The sequence below is a fragment of the Channa argus genome, chromosome 11, assembly GCF_033026475.1.
Source record: "Channa argus isolate prfri chromosome 11, Channa argus male v1.0, whole genome shotgun sequence".
In the NCBI taxonomy this organism is placed as follows: domain Eukaryota; kingdom Metazoa; phylum Chordata; class Actinopteri; order Anabantiformes; family Channidae; genus Channa; species Channa argus.
Genome location: NC_090207.1, coordinates 8218953 through 8236952, shown reverse-complemented (window position 1 = coordinate 8236952; position 18000 = coordinate 8218953). Strand labels below are relative to the sequence as shown.

The window sequence follows — 18000 nt, the reverse complement described above, 5'->3', positions numbered from 1 at the left end:
GACACAACTGGATTCGCTAAATCCACAGGTTTTACATGGTGTAATTGCAGCAATGAAGAGGAACCGTTATTTTCATACCTTTAATACCTTCAAGAATGATAACTGCAACAACCTTTTCATCAAGCCTGTGCAAAACTTAAAATGGGATCTTTATTATTTTATTTTTTAAAATGAAACAGTTTTATATCTGCAAGAATGAGGGAAAACCTATTGGCTGTTTACAACACTAACACATTCTATTGCACAGTATCTGCTAAGCCTTGAAAAATATTGCTAATATGTAAATGTGTTTCAGAATTGCTGCTGAACAATATGCATCAGAAGTTTTAGTAATATGGCAGCGGCTTCAAAAAGTTCCAGAAAATAATACAATTTTATTTATACTTCACGTATGGACAGTGAGTGAAAACAAAATAATTGCACAAACTTGGGAATTTCCACATCTGGGAAGAACTCCACTGCAGAGCACAGATGGTTGGCAGGACACTTGGGATTTAATCCTTATTGTGATATTATGGATAAGGTAAGGCAATAAGTAAAATAAGTAAAAACATTAAGTTTCACCATTATTGATTTAATTGTGCTATAATTCCTTCATGTAAAGTGTCAGGTAATTTACTGTAACCCAACAGGTCTTTATAATTCCTTTTCATGTAATCAAATAACACAGTGGCTTAGTCACATACTTGTTGAGAGACAGCTGGCTGAAGGGAGCTCCATCAGGTAGGTCTCTGTGCAAACAACCCAGTAAGTTAAATTAACCGGATAATCAGCTATTGACAAGCATTTGGCACACATTCAACTCTAATCCATAAATGGAAGAAATACAGGCTGATTCAGTCTGTGTGTGTGCGTTTGTGTGTCTGTCTCTGTGTGTGTGCTTGTCTGCTTGGGATTTTACAATTTCTTTATTCAACGTTTCTTAGGAATTTGTGTTAATTCTTTTTTTCCCAGTAGTCAGCTAGACCCAGTCAACAATGAATCTACTGTGACTAAAAGCAGCCCAATAAAATTCAGCCTTGAGCAGCTCTGTCCTGTCCAGTCTAGCTGATACGCGTATCTAAAAGAGGCATTAAATATTCATTTTCTTTGCTTTTCAACACCACTGAGCAGCAGGTCAGGGTCATCTTTACAAACACATTGTTCAAACCCACAGATCTTTATTTAAAGCAGAGATCCATAATTTTCAAAACATACCAAATGCTTTATGCCAAACTGGCAATTGCAGAAAAAGGAATAAAGTTATGGAAACAGCAATGTGAACTGAAAGAGAACATGTTATACTTTACTTTCTTTAGTTAAACAACCATTCAAGATACACAGTGTTTTCTAAAGATATGAAAAATTAAAATTTATTATATATGCTAGATGGTGTAAATTATAAGCAGCATGTAAATATTGCTTGTACATGTTGGTTCTATTTGTTCAAGTTATCACTGGGTTTATTTAAAATGCAACAGTCAGGCTACTGGGGTAGACGGTCATAGTTATCTCTGAGACAGTGAGCTAAAAAAAGCTCTGTCCTACTAGTGCTGATAAGCACAGGAGGCCTTCACCTGCATCTTACTATTGTTAGTTTTAGAGGTCAATAATCCCTCACTGTTACTAATTTTAGACATCTTTCTAATTCTACAAATATATGCCTAACTCCCAGGGTCTCTGAAGTTCTCCAATTGTGAAACACAGGGCCATTGCACTGCTGATGAACAAGAAATACATTGGGCTCAGATCACAAGGTTCATGTTCAAATTCATTTGAATTGCCAGTGGGCTATTAAGTTTCAGGCAGCTGGGTCATCTCTGGGTCGCAGGTCACAACTTGCAACATAAAAGCAATAATTTACTAAACTTATCTTAAGTCTATTTTTATACCACAAATAGCCTTTTTTTTGTGTTAGGACAATTTTTATCTAATCTAGCAATAAATACATTTCTGGCACTGACAAATCAGAGCTATCACTATGAGATAAGTTATATTTATATGTGTATATATATTTATACATATACACATATACATATATATAAAAATCTAATAATACAAATAACACTTATTTTGGCATGGATGAAGCTGAATTACAGCAAACAACATAAGGCAGTGTACTGAGTACCAAATACTACAAAATTTGTATTTTGCAGTAGCTTTGTAAAACTATTCAAAATATCATGTTTTAAAATGTTATTTCTTTTCCCTCAAATAATATAATTTAATATAATATAATTCCATCTAAGATATCAGTTTTCTTGCCTTTGCCTCCCTCGATTAAACGCTAAACTTTATGAAGCTTAATTGTAACATTTTAGAATTGAGGACACAGAGATTTTTTGCTCTCTTCTTTCTTGGACTTTGCACTGACACTTTACTTTGGTGTATGTGTGTGTATGTGTGTCTGTGAACATACATCACCAGATGGGGTGAAGCTGGTAAGGGGTGGGCATTTATGTCTGGTGCATCCAGCCCACTTCACCTAAGCATAAAAGCAGCCGTGATTCAGTGGTAGTCACACTTCATTGACTGCAAACACACACACACACAGGGTGGACACACACACACACCTAGAAAAACACACAGTGAAGTGAAGCTCATTTAATTAAATCTGCGAAGATGCCCTGTGTCAGCTCTCATCTTAACCAGATGGTGAAGATACCTTGCACCTACCGCTCTGTGGTTGATAAAATCCTCATGGTAAGATCTGCTTTTTAGTCTCCAGCTTTTTAGAATCTATGGAGATTCATGTAATTTATACTGATAGTATTGCCATAAATTTGTGTAGATTCTGTGTGACTGTTGCATGAATTAATACCGGTGATCCTTAGTGTTTGAGAAAAACCAAAGCAGCATCTCACCTGTGTGTGCTTTGATTTAACCTCTGGGTTTTACTGCACATCATTTAAAAATACGTGAAACTCTATTTCCCAGCATTGTTCCACAGCATTTTATCAAGTATAAAGCTAATGAACAATAGGTTTTTCATGCAACATCCTGACCTGCTATTTCCTCCTGTCGTGGCAGGTAGAGCAGATCCTGTCAGAGTTCCGACTGAATAAGGAGGATCTCAAAGAAATCATGAAGCGGATGCAGCGTGAGATGGGCAGAGGACTCCGTTTAGAGACTCACGAAGAGGCCAGTGTCAAAATGCTTCCAACTTACGTCCGCTCCACCCCTGAAGGTTCAGGTAGGTCATCTTTCTTTAAAATTAAAATTGTCACATTTTAGATAAAGTCAGCTAATATGTAGTTTCATCTGCTCCACATCACTTGGCATGGCTTTAGTCGTGATAAAGTATGTGTTTTGCTTTGTTGTGACAGAGGTGGGTGATTTCCTGGCACTGGACCTGGGGGGCACAAACTTCCGTGTGATGCTGGTGAAAGTCGGTGAGGATGAGGAGAGGAGCTGGAAGGTGGAGACAAAGAATCAAATGTACTCAATTCCTGAAGATGCAATGACAGGGACTGCTGAAATGGTTAGTATCTGGTATTTCTAGCATTTCCCCAGTAACGATGTAATGCAGATATAGCTCTTTAGAAGTGTTAGGTCCTCTGTAAACACCGGCCTAACATTTGAATAGGCACAAATACATTTTCTGTCATGACCTGGCTTTCTTTCTGCAGCTCTTTGACTACATAGCAGAGTGCATGTCAGACTTTTTGGACAAACATCACATCAAGCACAAAAAGCTTCCTTTGGGTTTTACGTTCTCCTTTCCTGTCCGACACGAGGACATTGACAAGGTACGTTAAACAATATCAAAATGGATAATAACCCTAGTCACATTTCACATCCTGAAAATCGTTTACATTTGAGATCTGTCCTTTTTACTTTCCGCAGGGAATCCTTCTCAATTGGACCAAAGGCTTTAAGGCTTCTGGGGCAGAAGGAAACAATGTCGTGGGTTTGCTCCGAGATGCTATCAAGAGACGAGGGGTGAGTTGGATTTTATCACAATTCATCACTGGTAGGGACGGATAGTTTGCAAATGTCTGAAGCTGCATTGTGATGTTGTCTTTCAGGACTTTGAGATGGATGTGGTTGCCATGGTGAATGACACAGTAGCCACCATGATTTCCTGCTATTACGAGGACCGCAGCTGTGAAGTTGGCATGATTGTTGGTAAGAAGCGGTGCACGCTCACTCACGTGCACTACTGACACACATAACTCATGCAGACTCTTTAGGTCTAAGGTCTGTATCTGTCCTTTTCCTTCAGGTACGGGCTGTAATGCATGCTACATGGAGGAGATGAGGACTGTAGAGCTGGTAGAAGGAGAGGAGGGCAGGATGTGCGTCAACACAGAGTGGGGGGCGTTCGGCGACAACGGGGAGCTGGAGGAGTTCAGATTGGAGTATGACAGAGTTGTGGACGAGACCTCGATTAACCCCGGCCGTCAGCTGTAAGTAAAAGAAACAAACATCACACTCCGGAAAGCTCAACATGTATTTAAACCAATCCCCGCATGTCTTCTAACTGTATCTTAATGCACATGCACTCAGCTGTTAGAGTAATAAGTGCAGACAGAGGGAGATTTATGTTGTAAAATGTAAAAGTTCCTCACTTCCTCCACCACTCTATGTTTTTCTGAATCAATCATCCTTTTGTGGCAATATTGACCTGACTCTCACCTGAGTTCTCCATGTAGTTAACAAGCTGCCAGCTGTTTTTCCTGTGGGTGTTTGTAAATGGCCACAGCCCTCATACGTCAGTGGTCAGTCAGTGAGTGGGGGTGTCAGATTAATGATCCCTCTCCTCTGCTTGCCATAGTGTCTGTTGGCCTAATGGCTGTTTGCACTGGCAACTCTTTCACAGAGACAACCGCTGAGCCCAGACTCATTCAGCTTCTTTACCACTGATGTTGCTGTCTTCATCTGCTCTCCCTCTTTCCCAGAACGTTGTTTGCTCATGTGTTTTATGACACACGTGTCCTTCCTGTTTCTTATGTCAACAACTTTCTTTCACTTAACTTTCCACACCCTTTCTAAAAGACGCCTTGACTGATTTTGAACTTACATCTTTTGGTTGTAGTATGGCTAGTACATGTACATAAATGCCATTAAACCTTACTTTTAATTCCCTATATAAAATATCTCTCTACTGAAAAATGCCTCCAGATGACATCACTTAAAAGGAGCTTTCAGATCAAATTATGTCATCTTGTTGCTCACACTATGGAGTTTGTAATCATGGTCACCCTGCTTTCCCAGAGCTCCACCAGATGACATCATCTGAACTCCTAATGATGAAAAACTCCTACGGGTGATGTCATCTGGAGGAGAACATTTTAATACAGTGAAGTCAGAGGGAAGTTTTAAAGCATTCATGTCCATTTAGATCCTAAACTAAAGTCATAGAGAGCAAGTTGAAAATTGGTGAAGTCGCTTTGAATAATATTTTTCTCTTTTTAAAGTGGCCTTTTGTTTTTGCCTCCTGTAGATACGAGAAGCTGATTAGTGGGAAATACATGGGTGAGCTGGTCAGGCTTGTTGTGATGAAGCTGGTGAATGAAGACCTGCTGTTTAACGGTGAAGCCTCAGAGCTGCTGAAGACACGTGGCAGCTTTGAGACACGTTACGTCTCACAGGTGGAGAGGTGAGCAGTGTGCTGAGAGAGATTATGAGGAAGCATCTTTGTTTGCCTCATTTACAGTGTTTTGAAATGGAATCATTTCATTTGTATAAAATGTCTAAGACTATGAGAGAGCAATAGGAATAAACTGTTTACAATTTCTACATCATGCACATTTACAAAGTAGTGCTCTTTTTGATTTTGCCTTTTGCCTACTTTTCAGTGACACTGGGGACAGAAAACAAATCTACAACATCCTGTCCTCGCTGGGTGTTCTGCCTTCAGAGCTGGATTGTGACATTGTGCGTCTGGTCTGCGAAAGTGTCTCCACCCGCTCTGCTCACATGTGTGGTGCAGGGCTCGCTGGTGTCATAAATGTTATGCGGGAGCGCCGCTGCCAGGAAGCCCTGAAGATCACAGTAGGGGTTGATGGATCTGTTTACAAACTGCACCCGTGGTGAGGAACGCCCTATTTTTTTTTAGACATCTGAATATCTGATTACTGAAGCACTAAAACCATGGTGCTGATATGGTTAGATTTTCCCTTTTCCTCAATTGGCCACACTAATACATAATATGGGCCAAATGTGGACAATTATGTTTCACAAACAGTATATGAAGTGGTTAATACACTGATAGCTGTCAGTTTTACTGTATAAGGAGAAGAGTGGAAGAGTAGCACTTGGTGCATACTTGTTGGCTTCATGAAACATGGACTTGAAATTGGAATGGATATTCTAATGACTCAACTTATGTTTTTTCTGTCTCAGTTTCCGTGACAGGTTCCACAAAATCGTCTGGGACCTCACACCTCACTGCGAGATCACTTTCATACAATCGGAGGAGGGGAGCGGTCGTGGAGCAGCTCTGATCTCAGCAGTGGCCTCCAAGATGGCTGCATGCTTGCTCACGCAGTAGATGGAGCCATGAACTGAGGTGTCTCCCTGCAGGACGGCAGTGAAGCTGGCCTGGACTCTGATCTGAGGACTCTGATGACATGTTATCCAGCTCTGGCCTTTTTCAGGCTTTGAGGGATGAGTGTCGGCAAACTGGATATTCACTGCTCGCAGATGTACAGACAACTGTATTTGATAGTATTAGACCAACTTTCCAGTAATGTTAATGTTTCGAAATTTTAAGAATTGGTTTACTATTGCATCCACAACATTACGTGGCATGAAAGCCAATTTGTGGAAGTGCATTATAATACCAGGGCAAACTGGTTGTAGAATTTTCTTTTTATAAATACTGCTGTAGACTATGACTGCATAAAATATATTGTTTTGTTGAGTAGTAGTACCAATATGTGGGCAATTAAATATTTCTTTGGTTCTGTATATTTAAGTTTTATATTTACAACTCTTTGTGCATTAACCAGCAGTAGCTCATTTGTACATGATGAAAGATGCTTTGGATGTGAATATGCTTAACTGTATATAAAACTGCTCAATTAAGCTATTGTACTTTAATAGTATGTTATTCTTTTTTATATTGTCAAATATAACTTAATTCTACATAAACAATGGATGAGAAAAAAAAGCTTTTTGGACTGTGTGAACCTTTAAACACATCTGCCAGTTGGGGTTTATTACTTCCTCCTACTTCCTTACTTATTACTTCCTCCTGTCAAATTGCAACATTTCATTGAATAAACAGCATCTTTAAAAACCCTTTAAAACAATACAGATGTAATGACTTTCAAGTAATGTAATACATCCTAAACACTGAATAAAATAATAAAACTAATTGAGTAAGCAAACTTAAATATAAAGTATTATTGTCTAAAAATGTGCCAATTGTTATGCTATATGCCTTCTATTACAAATGCACAGGATGGAGCTTGTTTTCTTTTCGGCTGTTCCCTTTCAGGGGTCGCCACAGCGAATCATCTCTTTCTAGGCATGAAACCATATTGCTGCTAACAAATGCTCACCTCTGCCCTTAGTCTAGCTTTCACTACTCTATCCGAAAAATTCATTGTTTGGCTCATCAGCTTTATTCCTCTGGAGCTGCCACATATCTGCACACCTCCATTGTTCTTAAAAAAATAATGGATCCAGAACAATTAAAATATTCATACAGATGAAGTGTTTACTCATATACTGCAAACTACTGAGCATTATTACATTTCCACAATTTATTATTTGTCAGTGAGCATGTTGAAAATACACAAATTAAACACAAAAGAAAAAAGAATTAGAATCTGAATTAGCAACTAACTCCTATCTTTGGTGCTATGAAATGAAATGTTGTATCAGAAACCTTATAAAACATCAAACATTATATTAACTTAGAGCTGGACCTGTGAAGAGTAACTAAATTAGTTAGTGAAAGGTCACTTTTCCTTGTTTGCACTCTGCCTCTGTGCTCTTCATATCTTTATTTTCCAGCCCAGAGGATTCCTGACTGATTCACCTCTTATCAGGTGCCTTCACTGACACACTGTGACCAACTGTGGCCATGTAAGGCACTGTGCTGCCCACTGAAGGCTATTATAGGACGGAGAAGATAAGATGGCTCATACATAAAACCCACCCCAGCATCACACCTCAACTGGGAGTCCACATACAATTCATCAGACATGGTAAGTCAGTCCGTGTTTTTATCTTTTAACGCATTCAGATAGTGATTATTCATGAAGTAAACATGTTAGATCTTTAAAAAAATCAAATCGTATTGTGCTTTGGTCATGTATTTAACATATTGTGAAAGCGGTTTCATTAAACTGACTGTCTTTGTGTTTCATGTGTTCATCTTCTCAGGCAAGCAAGAAAGCCTCCAACAAAAGACAAAGGGGAGGACAGAAGTCTTGTTCCAATGTCTTCTCCATGTTTGAGCAGTCCCAGATACAAGAGTTCAAGGAGGTACAGTCAGACATAATTCTCTTTAAAATGTTTCTTAGAAATAATATGTGCAGAAACTTTTTAAGGATTTTGAATTCATAGGAAGAGAAGCTTTCAAGGTCACCTCAAGGTTCAACCCACATGAATGAAAAGTATATGAAAAAACTTTCTTATTTAACAACTACAACTGTGAATGTTGAATAATGCAGAAAGTCCCTTGCAGATTCACCAAATTAAAGTCAGAAGCACTGAAATCAAGACAGAACGTCTTTAAAGAATATTGGACCCATATATATCTACACCTGGTTACCAAAGTAATACGTGAACTTTTATTTTAATGAAGCTTGTTCAATTTATCCCATAGGCTTTTGGCTGCATTGACCAAGACAGAGACGGTGTAATAAAAAAACAAGACTTGAAGGAGACTTATGCACAGCTGGGTAATTCATTTACTGCTTTTTTATTTGTACACTTTCAAATAAAAAAGTGATGCACATCTTATCACACATATATCACATATATGGGATTTTATTTTTGTTTCTATGTACCAGGGAAGCTTAATGTCAATGATGAGGAGTTGGAAGAGATGCTAAACGAGGGAAAAGGTCCAATCAACTTCACTGTGTTCCTGAGCCTTTTTGGGGAGAAGCTCAATGGTGAGAACTTTTCACAGATGTTTGAGGAAACATTTCATTTTAATGACAGACTTTCAGGCGATTTTTACTGTTTTTTTTTTTTACTGTATTATTTTTGTTTTCTTCTAGGCACCGATCCTGAAGACACAATACTTGCTGCCTTCAAACTTTTTGACCCCAATGGGACAGGTTTTGTTAATAAGGATGAGTAAGATCCGTTTTATTAAAAAGCTTTCATGTTACTCATATTTCCCTTATTAGCAGTGACATTACAGTAACCTTGTTTTTCACCTTTTTATCATTAATTTAGATTCAGACGATTACTGATGAACCAGGCGGATAAATTCACATCAGAGGAGGTTTGTATTTTATATTTTATAGTCTTAAACTTTTCATTACTATGATTATATTAATCAGGCAGATGTGATTTCACAAACCTGTAGGTGGATCAGGCATTCGCACTTGCTCCCATCGACCCAACTGGAAACATTGACTACAAATCGCTGTGCTACATCATTACACACGGAGATGAGAAGGAAGAATCCTAACAAGTTGTTATCCACAGGTCATCTGAACATGCTGATGGCTGTTCCCACAGTGGAGGGTTATCATTCAAAACATAAATGACTCCTGTAGTAATTTAAAAATATTTGATTCATTCAACCTCAATTGTTCAAGAGTAATAAAAGCTGCAGCTCTTTGTTTTTGCTTTTTGGAAATAAAGTATTGGGCTCCTAAAATGTTTGTTTCTTGATGCTCATTTTATTCCACAACACTGCACTGGAAATAAAACCTTATAAATACTTTATTTACAGTAAAATTTAAATTGCAGGGTTAATATTTTTGCTTTAATTTTCAAAAAGTGGCAATTTACTATTTACTTACTCTCCTGAAAGTTTTGTTCCTCTTTATGGCGACTCCCATCCAGGGCCATGACAACCTTTAAGAAGTAATATTTACCACAGTGAGTTGTAAAAGGACGCAGGACTTTACTGTCAGTGGATCCATTACATTCACAGAGGCCTCATTAACTGCTCCATTCATTTGAAAGACTATTGCCATGGATACAACAACAAGCCCTTCCATTAACTCCACAGCCACATTTTCCTGCTCACACAGCAAATAGCCAGTCAACTACTAGGGGACCAGGAGTGTTTGAAATTCTGCATGGAAAGTACCTCTGCAGGCACATTTGAGACAACAGCAGAGTTGACTGTGAGACGATTTTGAATTCTGAAATCGTTAGTCCTTCCGGCAGAGATGCCAGTTGCATCTGGAGCTGCAGGCAGGGTGAATGTAGGTGTAGATACAAGCATAACTTGGACAGTAGATGGACTTAAGAAGAAGACCAAACCTCCCAATAGGAACTACAATTCCTATCTAGAACGGTGAGTGGATTACTGCATGTGTAATGAAGCTGTAAATTTAGAAAGATAATTTTTGAGTAAGTGAAAAAAGATCCTGTTAATGCCAGTGCATGCTCGTGTAATTCTAAAAACACACATTCCCAATTTTTCTAACAGCTAATTGAATAACAAAAAAAATAAGTTAGCATGACAAAACTAAGTTTTGAAACAGAAATGAAACAAAAGACACACGGGGTGGGCTGCTCGGAAAGTAGAAACCTTTGTATTCATTGAGGTAAAATCATGGGTTACAGAGCAGCTTAATTCAAACACTGAGTGAATCAATAGCAAACTGAACTGTGTGTGTCATCTGAAGAAGGGCACAGTCGTGATGCCGTAATATGGCTCATAAATATTTCACCCAACGATTTGTTTCTTTTGGCTCGATCACTAAAAATAGTGACAGTAAGTCACATTAAAGAAAAATGTCAATGGCACATCAAATTTTTTCACTGATTTTGCAGATATCAAGAGCTCAAAAAAAGACAGAAACACAACCCAGACATGCTGCAGGTAAGTGCTGGTTTCCCATATATTCTCAGACCTTATTTAGAGGCTTTGACTGACTTTGTACGACTGAATGATGCTTGTTTTTCACAGGACAAGCAGAACAGCATAGATACAATTGATCATGAGAACGATGGTGAGAACGCTGACACTTCAATACAAAAGAAATATCAAGAACATGTCACTTTACAATGAGAAAAACTTAAAATAAATATGTATTTATTTAAAGGAGCCAAAGAGGAGAGCCTAGAGAAAAATGCCAGCAGATTGGAAGACGCTTCAGGAAATCTACCCAGGGAAGACGGATCCAAAAAGTCTCAGCTGTGTGTTATTCTATAAGGCTCTCACATCTCTTGTTGACATCTAATGAACTGGTCTTTCACACAGCTTTGTCATCTATTATTTAGGTGCCTAACCCTTTCCTCAGCCGTGTCTTGTCACGGTTTACCTTTGCAGTCCTGTGAAAAATGGTGACAGGTCCAAGGTTGCCAGAAACAGTCTGCAAGACGTTTCCTTTTTGAATAACAAGATAACTAGGCGTATCAGTGTTAAATTCAAATTGAGGACAAATGGTAATTAAAAATAATGTTACACAGGTGTGTATCAGCTTATATTATAGATTTACAGTAAGCTTTTCATCTCAGTATTTACATGTTTTATAAACTAAATCATGTGTCGTATTATGTTTTAAATCATACAATAATATGAACCTTCACACTGTGAACATAGAACTTGTAAACTAACATTTATTTTTAGAAAAAAAACAATGAATAAGGCGGCTGGCTGTGTCAGTAGATAAATCCATAAATCCAGTTTGCCCAACCAGTGGCTTGTTTTCAATCACACATTTCATCCAGAGCATTTTATCAACATTAAAATTCAATCATTTATTTTCTTAAGTTACAATAAAAAGAGTATTTTCCTTTTTCATGAGTTTGACATAAAGTTCAATATTGCACTGTAATTTCTGTAATTCGTGGAGACTCTCCTCCTTTTAGCTGTACCAATATTTTCAGTGTATGTTATGCTGTAATCCATGCCGAGTCCAGCTAATGACAACATACTATAGGAGAGAGGCCTGTCTCCAGTGTATAAGTCTCCAAAATAAGAGCTGGGGTTTGTCTCTCGTACCGACTGTGGGTCTTAGTCACTGTTGCTGCTGCTGTCGTCTCCCACCACCATGTGGCTGTACTTCTTCTGCTCCTGCTCTTTAAATGTCTCCTTCACCTTTGCTCTCTTCAGGCCTCCATCCCTGCGGGAGGCAGCAAGGTAGAGGCAGGACAAACTGATCATCCAAGCACATGCATTACACTGTGCAATCTGGGATTTTCACAACTAGTATTCAAAGAACTCCATGTTCCTCTACTGTGGGCTAGAGTATCACCAGCCTATTGGAAACTCTAAAGCTACAATATCCAACTTTTAGTAATCATGCTAGCTTGAGGTATCTTGCAGATTGAAGAGCGAGTTAGAAGAGTGAGCCTCGCTCCAAAACCCTTTAGAAGTGAATATGTCTACACTGCTGCCAGTGAGACTCTGTATCACGAGAACCTTAAACAGGATTGAGAGTACGAAAAAAGTTAATAAACTGTAGCTTTTAAATTTATGTTGCAGTAACAAAGATCTGTGATATACTGTAATGGTATATTTGTTTGTGTGTGATAGTTTCTCAGTGCCATATTATTGTAAGCCTTGATCTGGACTAAACTGAATTTAAGGAATTCTTGATTTAAACCTTGTTTTATTAAGAAAAAACAAAAAGTAGAACAATCTTACCACTGCAGATCCACCAGCCCTCCCTGGTGAGCAATGGCTGACTTTACTCTGTTGGCAAACTGGACAGCATCTTCCCCCTCCTGCCATTGGTAAATAAATAAACAACCTCAGTCTACCATGATTTGTGTATTCACATATGTGGGCCGAACACATGGTTTTCCACATACATACACTAAGTTCCTTCAGCACATGTCATACACACCTGCTGGTGCATGGCTGGCAGGTACCAGACGTTACAGACGAGAGCCCAGCTGGTCATCATCCTCAGCAGGTAACTGACCATGCTATACTTGGAACTGTTCCAGAAAGCATCTCCAAATTTTGGGTCATACTAAGAAAAGTTCAAAAACACAAAGAGGATCAATGAGGAACTATAACTTGAAACATGTACGGCCAGAAAATACGACTGATAGATGAGTCTGGACCGACAGACACGAGTGACGTTACCTTGATGGCTACTGGATATATTGTTGCTCCAATTTCAAAACTTCCTTTTTTAAACATCATGACAGATGTGTTATTGACACAAGTTCCTGTAAGAGCCAGATATTAGGAGATTAAAGGAGACAAGGCTGTGTGAGGTCTGTCCAAACCCACATAAAATAGCTACTCATTTGTCACTGCTGCAGCAGTCAGACTGCCATTAGGCACTGAGGTAAACTAACACCACTAACTGAGTCATGTCTTTAACAACATAAAGACAAACATAAAACTGGTTTGGACTTAGTAACTCTATCTTCCTTCTTGGTCACACTTACCCTCTGGAAATATCAATATGGGAAGCTTTGTTTTATCATTCACATGATCCTTCAGCCTGGAAGCAATACAAAGAGGTAATGGAAACATTATAGATATCTGAAAGTTGCACCTTTAAAGAGTCTGTTCACATTTGGGATGAAGCATCAAACATCTAGAACAAGTGTCTGAGTGAAGATGATATTATAAGGTGCCGTAGTCCAACCATATGAGTCACTGCTTGGCAGAAACCTTCCAAAACAGATCTGCTCTTCTGCTCCTCAACAAACCTTTTGGTCACTAGGTGGCGATCTTTCATCTCTGCTCTCTCAAACCAGATATGAGGACAGGACCTTTCCATGGCTCTCTGTACAACTCCCATCAAGCCTCCATGGACCTGACCCACCTGAAAAACATATATTTTTTTAATTACTGGGTAATATCAAGGTGTAGCTTTAATTATTACCTGTCAATATAAAAAATAAAAATAAGTTGCCTCCGTACCATAGCATAACCCCCATCGTTGCAGAGAATCACAATGTCGATAGGAGAGGTGTGATTGGCAACACAGATTCCTCCTTTTTTGGGTTTATTTTCCCTGTGGTTGTGAAGCGAAGACAGAAAATCAGACTAGGAGTAGAAAGCTTTTTTCCTGATTTTTGTTCTAAAGTTGTATGATGGCTTATATACCGGTTGTGATAACGGATAGCAGCAGAGAGTCCTCGAGCACAGATTCTGTAGCAGATGACATGGACCCATTCACTGAGCCAGGACTTAATCCTAGAAATATTCATTTACACACATGATATGCAAAGAAGATAAACTGAGGAGTGAGAAATTGCCATGAGAATGAAAATGGTTGACAAATGTCAGATACACTAATGAAGGATTTTGACTCAACAATATTTTGTAGTTACCTCCCATTTGGAAGTAAACCAACTGCAGATGTTCCTAATACCAACCAGCTCAGACCAATGCAGGCCAGAGTTATCCTGGAAAGAGAGATACACACATTTGGTCTTTTTGTAAGCACTAACATTAAGAAACTCATATGAGTAATACCATACTGGTTCTAATCTGTTAAGATCTATGGAGTCAAAGTCAGGAATCTAACTTGAGTATATGCAAGTTTTAATTAACGGGACATCCAGATATTTTGGAGCATTGTAAGTGACTTGCAAGCTCATTCAGGAAAAACAAACGGGTCAAGCTGTATATCAGAAAAAAAGAACAACCTTTGACATCTGTCTAGAAGGTTGTTCTGCCTTTATATCACTAAACTTGATGGACAGCTTCATTTGTGTACCTGAGCGGGGTGAGGATGCAGTATCTCACAAAGATGCCGAGGCCGTAAACCAGCGTGAGCTTCAGACTGATGTACTGGAAATCATTGTTGGTGCGAGTCAGCAAGTTCCAGGACACCAGCTCCTCTGAAGTGAACCGCTGGGTCACCTAAATTTATTATCAGATTTAAAATTAAATATTATATTTGACCATTACCATTTACATAGCAAATTGTGATCTCGCTAATAAAGTACACTTGTACCTCATCCTCTACAATGCTTTCAATTCCTTTCCGGGTGAAATAGAAACAGTCACTAAGTGTAAAATCACCGCCCATTGGTGGCTTAGGGCGACTGCGTCTAAGTTCTTCCAACTCTTTCTCCATTGAGCCATCTTCTCTCTGAATAAGACCTGATACACACACAAACACATACACACACAGTCTCAATCATCTGATATCGGCTTATCTCGTCGTAACTCTTGAGATTAAGTTGATCACGTTATCGTGTTGGAAGAGGAAACTGGTTGATTCAAGAGAAAAAAAAAAAATCAAAGTTCGTTCAGGATTGTGTTTGAAGGACAAAGCCTTTGTTACTTTGCAAAAATAATGTAAATCCACAGAATATAATTTAATTATTACACTATGACAAAGTGGTTAAGAGCTGTTTAGAGATTACTTTTAAGTAAAGAACGCTGCCTTCCAACCTAACAGGTCTCAGGAGGAGTTAAGAGGTGGCCTCAGCTTCAACTGCACATTATCTGATAACTCAGTAGGCAAAGTCCAAAGCCTGCAGTAACAAACTCTGTATTCAATATTCAATCAAAGTTTCCTGAACAATGTCTTTCTAATCTCTGTTAGGAAGCACTTTTACTTGTTATACTGTTCACCCCATTTAAAACATATTTTAAAAATACTGAAAAATATTCGTGTGTGCTACAGAACATACCACCCTGAGTTGAGTGATTATGTCTTGTGAGATAGGCAGAGTTCTCAGGGCAACTTTGCCTCGTTGCTTACAGTATCATAAAGGTCTTTGTGTTAATGGAGTCATGGTGGCAGACGGAGGCTGCCAATAACAGAAGGTGCATTTCTTTAGTGTGTTAAAAGGTTATGTAGCAAGTGCATCTGTAGCTGGAAAACACTCTCCACTCTGCAGGTAGATCAATTACTCTTTTAAAACTTGGCAACATCATTGCAACACGTCTGCCCAGACTTGTAATAAAAGCATCTTGTGAAATCTAGTACTGAGGCCATGCACATATCCGTCACTAAATGTTTCACAATAAAGGATACACCATTTTTTCTTAAGAGGACTGCCCTTACCACACGTTTTATGTTTAGAATTTAACGATCTACTTTGAACATGATCTCAGACAGCTTTCCACTCACCATTAGATCCGGAGGCTTTCAGTGTTTTTTCTTCTGTGTGTGCCTTCTGTATGTTCAGAGTGGCCCACTGTAGGAGAGGACGGACAGGAAACACTAATGACCTTCACCTACATACAAAACTGGTGGCTATCAGAATATTTGCATAGTTTAAAATGTATACATCTGCAAAAACCATAAGACATCAGTACCTCCAAGGTTTTCACCAGCATGGTCATGTAGGCCTCGGAGATGCCCATTGAGAAGCCAAACATGGCTGGGATCATAATGAGGCTGATAATGAGGTACAGCCAGATCCTCAGAGCCCAAAGGGGCCCGGCCCAGAATTCCTCCATCTCCACCATCGTCCCTGCGGCTGTGCAGCCCTGTGTGCGAGAAGGTGTTTGTTTGGGGGCGAGTGTCCACTTTTTTCAGCAACTGTTCGAAAATAAATCCTTCCTGTCAGCATATGGAGGTCACCAACAACCACAACAAAGCAATGTCAATAAAACGCTGAAAGGCTCCGGTTGATTTAATAAATAGTCAACGGAACAACAGCGCACAGTGAAACGGACAGAATCATATGTTAACAATTACCGAACTATAACCATATTCTTTTATCCTCTACACTACAAACTGTACACAGGGCATGATTTCAGTTACTAATTTACCAGGTGCATTATTTTCACGTTTAACGACTCCCACTTACCTGCCACACTTCAATCCATGTCCTGGGCTCTTGAGGAACTGCTCAAAAGAGCAGAGCGTGGAAAGCAAACACGCCCATTTACTACTGGAACAAAGTTCATTGGGTTGCGGGCAACTGCGCCTCCCGGAGGACAAAACCGGAAGAGAGACACGTGGACCTCCGATGGAAAAAGTATTCATTGTGATAAGGATGAACCTTCTCGAGAAGCTAGTGAAATAAAAAAAAAATCACATTCAGTGAATGGCAGTGAATCTAAGGGGTAATTTTGGATTTTGGAGATCTCTGTGACTATTTCTGATGCTGTTTGAAGATATTGATCTCACTAGACCTGATTCTGAAGCCTGTTTCCCACCTTGGCCTACAGAAAGTTCCTAATTATTGTCCAGATTCAGACATTTCACTGTTGCACATTGCAATAAATTCAGTGGGTTGGTTTAGGAGTGTGGTAACTAAGGATCCAGACAGCTGCACCACAGTCTGGCTTCTTGGGTTATTCACATCCTGCCAAAGTAAAGAAATTCATTCAAAAATATATGATCACTCTGATTTAGTGAAACAGTTTTGAGCAATAATTTCATATTTATATATTTCTAATAAATCAGATAAATTGCCCAGTTTTACACCAGTGGAGTAAAACACACGATTTGTTCTTTAATGCTAGGGTGTGTTATGGTTTTAGCAAGAGTGGTTTTAGGCATAAAACAGCTCTTTTTTTATCTTAAACCATCAACACAAAGAGTTTACTGCTCATATGGTGTGTTAGCTTTATTAGGTCCTGATGAGGAAACTCCCCAGTGTGGCCCATCAAATGATCTTCCCTCTGCTCCACAACACATTTCTGAGAAAAAGTGAGAAAATGTCTGACCCATTGTATGTCAGTTATTGTACTTTGTTGTAATAATTTTCCTTTGACTCACATTGGGGCCTCTGAAAAATACAAGAGATAACAGTAGACTCGGAGGTGCCGTTAAACTCCACAATTAAATGAGTTCATTGCCTCGTCTGCGTCTGTGTCTCCCACAGACTGAGACAACGTAGGAAGGAATGTGTCATGTGTCAGTAGCCATTTGCACATAACTCTATTCCAGGGACAAACATTGGACAACTGAACCACTGCAGTATTTACCGAGAGGGGTTACGGCCTGCAGAGGATATGCCTCCGACCAGTCTTTTACCATGAGC

The 18000-nt window shown here is 39.1% G+C and overlaps 3 protein-coding genes across 4 annotated transcripts; 2 read left to right on the top strand and 1 right to left on the bottom strand.

Moving 5' to 3' along the window:
- Positions 1-2078: 2078 nt before the first annotated feature.
- Positions 2079-7233, top strand: gck (glucokinase (hexokinase 4)). Its single transcript, XM_067521745.1, has 10 exons — positions 2079-2682; positions 3010-3172; positions 3306-3460; positions 3609-3728; positions 3826-3921; positions 4008-4107; positions 4205-4388; positions 5426-5581; positions 5781-6014; positions 6328-7233. The coding sequence occupies exons 1-10, from the start codon at positions 2602-2604 to the stop codon at positions 6473-6475; spliced, it is 1437 nt and encodes a 478-aa protein (XP_067377846.1). The 5' UTR covers positions 2079-2601; the 3' UTR covers positions 6476-7233.
- Positions 7234-8005: 772 nt separating this feature from the next.
- myl7 (myosin, light chain 7, regulatory) lies at positions 8006-9775 on the top strand. Its single transcript, XM_067521748.1, has 7 exons — positions 8006-8141; positions 8320-8421; positions 8765-8840; positions 8952-9056; positions 9165-9243; positions 9346-9394; positions 9479-9775. The coding sequence occupies exons 1-7, from the start codon at positions 8139-8141 to the stop codon at positions 9581-9583; spliced, it is 519 nt and encodes a 172-aa protein (XP_067377849.1). The 5' UTR covers positions 8006-8138; the 3' UTR covers positions 9584-9775.
- Positions 9776-11670: 1895 nt separating this feature from the next.
- Positions 11671-16964, bottom strand: agpat9l (1-acylglycerol-3-phosphate O-acyltransferase 9, like). 2 transcript variants are annotated; one of them, XM_067521746.1, is made up of 14 exons: positions 16819-16964; positions 16322-16495; positions 16134-16200; positions 15006-15154; positions 14766-14911; positions 14377-14451; positions 14150-14239; positions 13964-14057; positions 13750-13865; positions 13483-13538; positions 13172-13257; positions 12927-13055; positions 12725-12804; positions 11671-12200 (listed from the first exon to the last, which is right to left on the bottom strand). In XM_067521746.1, exons 2-14 carry the CDS (start codon positions 16472-16474, stop codon positions 12092-12094), a joined length of 1350 nt encoding a protein of 449 aa, XP_067377847.1. In that variant the 5' UTR covers positions 16475-16495; positions 16819-16964; the 3' UTR covers positions 11671-12091. The 2 variants fall into 2 exon arrangements, with proteins under 2 accessions (XP_067377847.1, XP_067377848.1); XM_067521747.1 differs by having other exon boundaries at positions 16322-16547; positions 16819-16896.
- Between the last annotated feature and the right edge of the window lie 1036 nt (positions 16965-18000).

Coding starts and splice junctions, on each gene's coding strand:
- myl7 (XM_067521748.1), top strand. Junction 9,244..9,345: donor GGTTTTGTTAATAAGGATGA/GTAAGATCCGTT, acceptor TCATTAATTTAG/ATTCAGACGATTACTGATGA. Junction 9,395..9,478: donor ATAAATTCACATCAGAGGAG/GTTTGTATTTTA, acceptor ACAAACCTGTAG/GTGGATCAGGCATTCGCACT.
- gck (XM_067521745.1), top strand. CDS start 2,602: ATGCCCTGTGTCAGCTCTCATCTTAACCAGATGGTGAAGATACCTTGC. Junction 3,922..4,007: donor ATGCTATCAAGAGACGAGGG/GTGAGTTGGATT, acceptor GTTGTCTTTCAG/GACTTTGAGATGGATGTGGT. Junction 4,389..5,425: donor ATTAACCCCGGCCGTCAGCT/GTAAGTAAAAGA, acceptor TGCCTCCTGTAG/ATACGAGAAGCTGATTAGTG.
- agpat9l (XM_067521746.1), bottom strand. CDS start 16,474: ATGGTGGAGATGGAGGAATTCTGGGCCGGGCCCCTTTGGGCTCTGAGG. Junction 13,539..13,749: donor CGCCACCTAGTGACCAAAAG/GTTTGTTGAGGA, acceptor TATTGCTTCCAG/GCTGAAGGATCATGTGAATG. Junction 13,258..13,482: donor CATATTGATATTTCCAGAGG/GTAAGTGTGACC, acceptor TGGCTCTTACAG/GAACTTGTGTCAATAACACA.